Source organism: Eimeria mitis, genomic scaffold (genome assembly GCF_000499745.2).
Source record: "Eimeria mitis Houghton genomic scaffold, Emh_scaff4996, whole genome shotgun sequence".
NCBI classification, from domain to species: Eukaryota; Apicomplexa; class Conoidasida; order Eucoccidiorida; family Eimeriidae; genus Eimeria; species Eimeria mitis.
In genome coordinates, this window is record NW_013573295.1 from 1,517 (window position 1) to 2,212 (window position 696).

Genomic DNA, 696 nt, shown 5'->3' on the forward strand with positions numbered 1-696 from the left:
ATTACCCCCCGTACCCTCCGGGCTCATGGGGGGCCCCCCGGCCTTCTTCTGTTGCTCCGCTCATATCTGTTTTTTTTGTTTATAAAAGGAAAAGGAAATTCATTTTGCTGTCTCCTCTGCACCTCTAACGCCTCCTGCTGCTGCTGCTGCCGCTGCTGCTGCTGCTGCTGCTGCTGCTCTCCTGGGGGCCCCTGGGGCCCCAATGTACTCTCCCCGGGGGCCCCCCCTCGGCGGAGCAAGGGGCCTCCGTGCCCCGCTGCCGGAGCTTCAAGGCCTCCTAGGGGTTTGGGGGCCCCCCAGGAGCAGCATAAGGGGGCCCCCAGGTGGGGGCCCCCAAGCCGGGGGGTCCCCCAGTGAGCTGCCAAGGCTTGTGGTGAAGGGGCCCCTGGGGGCCCCCCAAGGGGCCCCCCAGGGGGCCCCCCTCGGCCACCTTGCTGTACCAATGGGGGGCCCCCGGAATGGAGGCCCCAGGACGTTGCAGCATCTGCTGCTGCGGCAGCTGCAGCAGGAGCAACGCGTCCCATACAGAATAAACCGGTGCAGCAGCAGCAACAGCAGAAGCAGTAGCAGCAGCAGCAGCAGCAGCTTCTGCTGCTGCAGCAGACCCATACGTTCGTTGGCTTGGCTTGGTTCTGTTGCTGCTGAGGCCCCGCATGCATTCATCGGGGCTGCGCAGGGCCCCCTGAGGGGCCCCTC

General features: G+C 66.1%; 1 protein-coding gene across 1 annotated transcript in view; it reads left to right on the forward strand.

Moving 5' to 3' along the window:
• Window positions 1-442: 442 nt before the first annotated feature.
• The window catches only part of EMH_0079070 (dimethyladenosine synthase, putative), a gene marked incomplete at both ends in the record, with an annotated part of 1,969 nt that continues 1,715 nt past the window's right edge, over window positions 443-696 (forward strand). Inside the window, one exon of the mRNA XM_013500075.1 lies at window positions 443-563. Coding sequence (XP_013355529.1) covers window positions 443-563 — 121 coding nt within the window. The remainder of the gene's footprint in view (window positions 564-696) is intronic.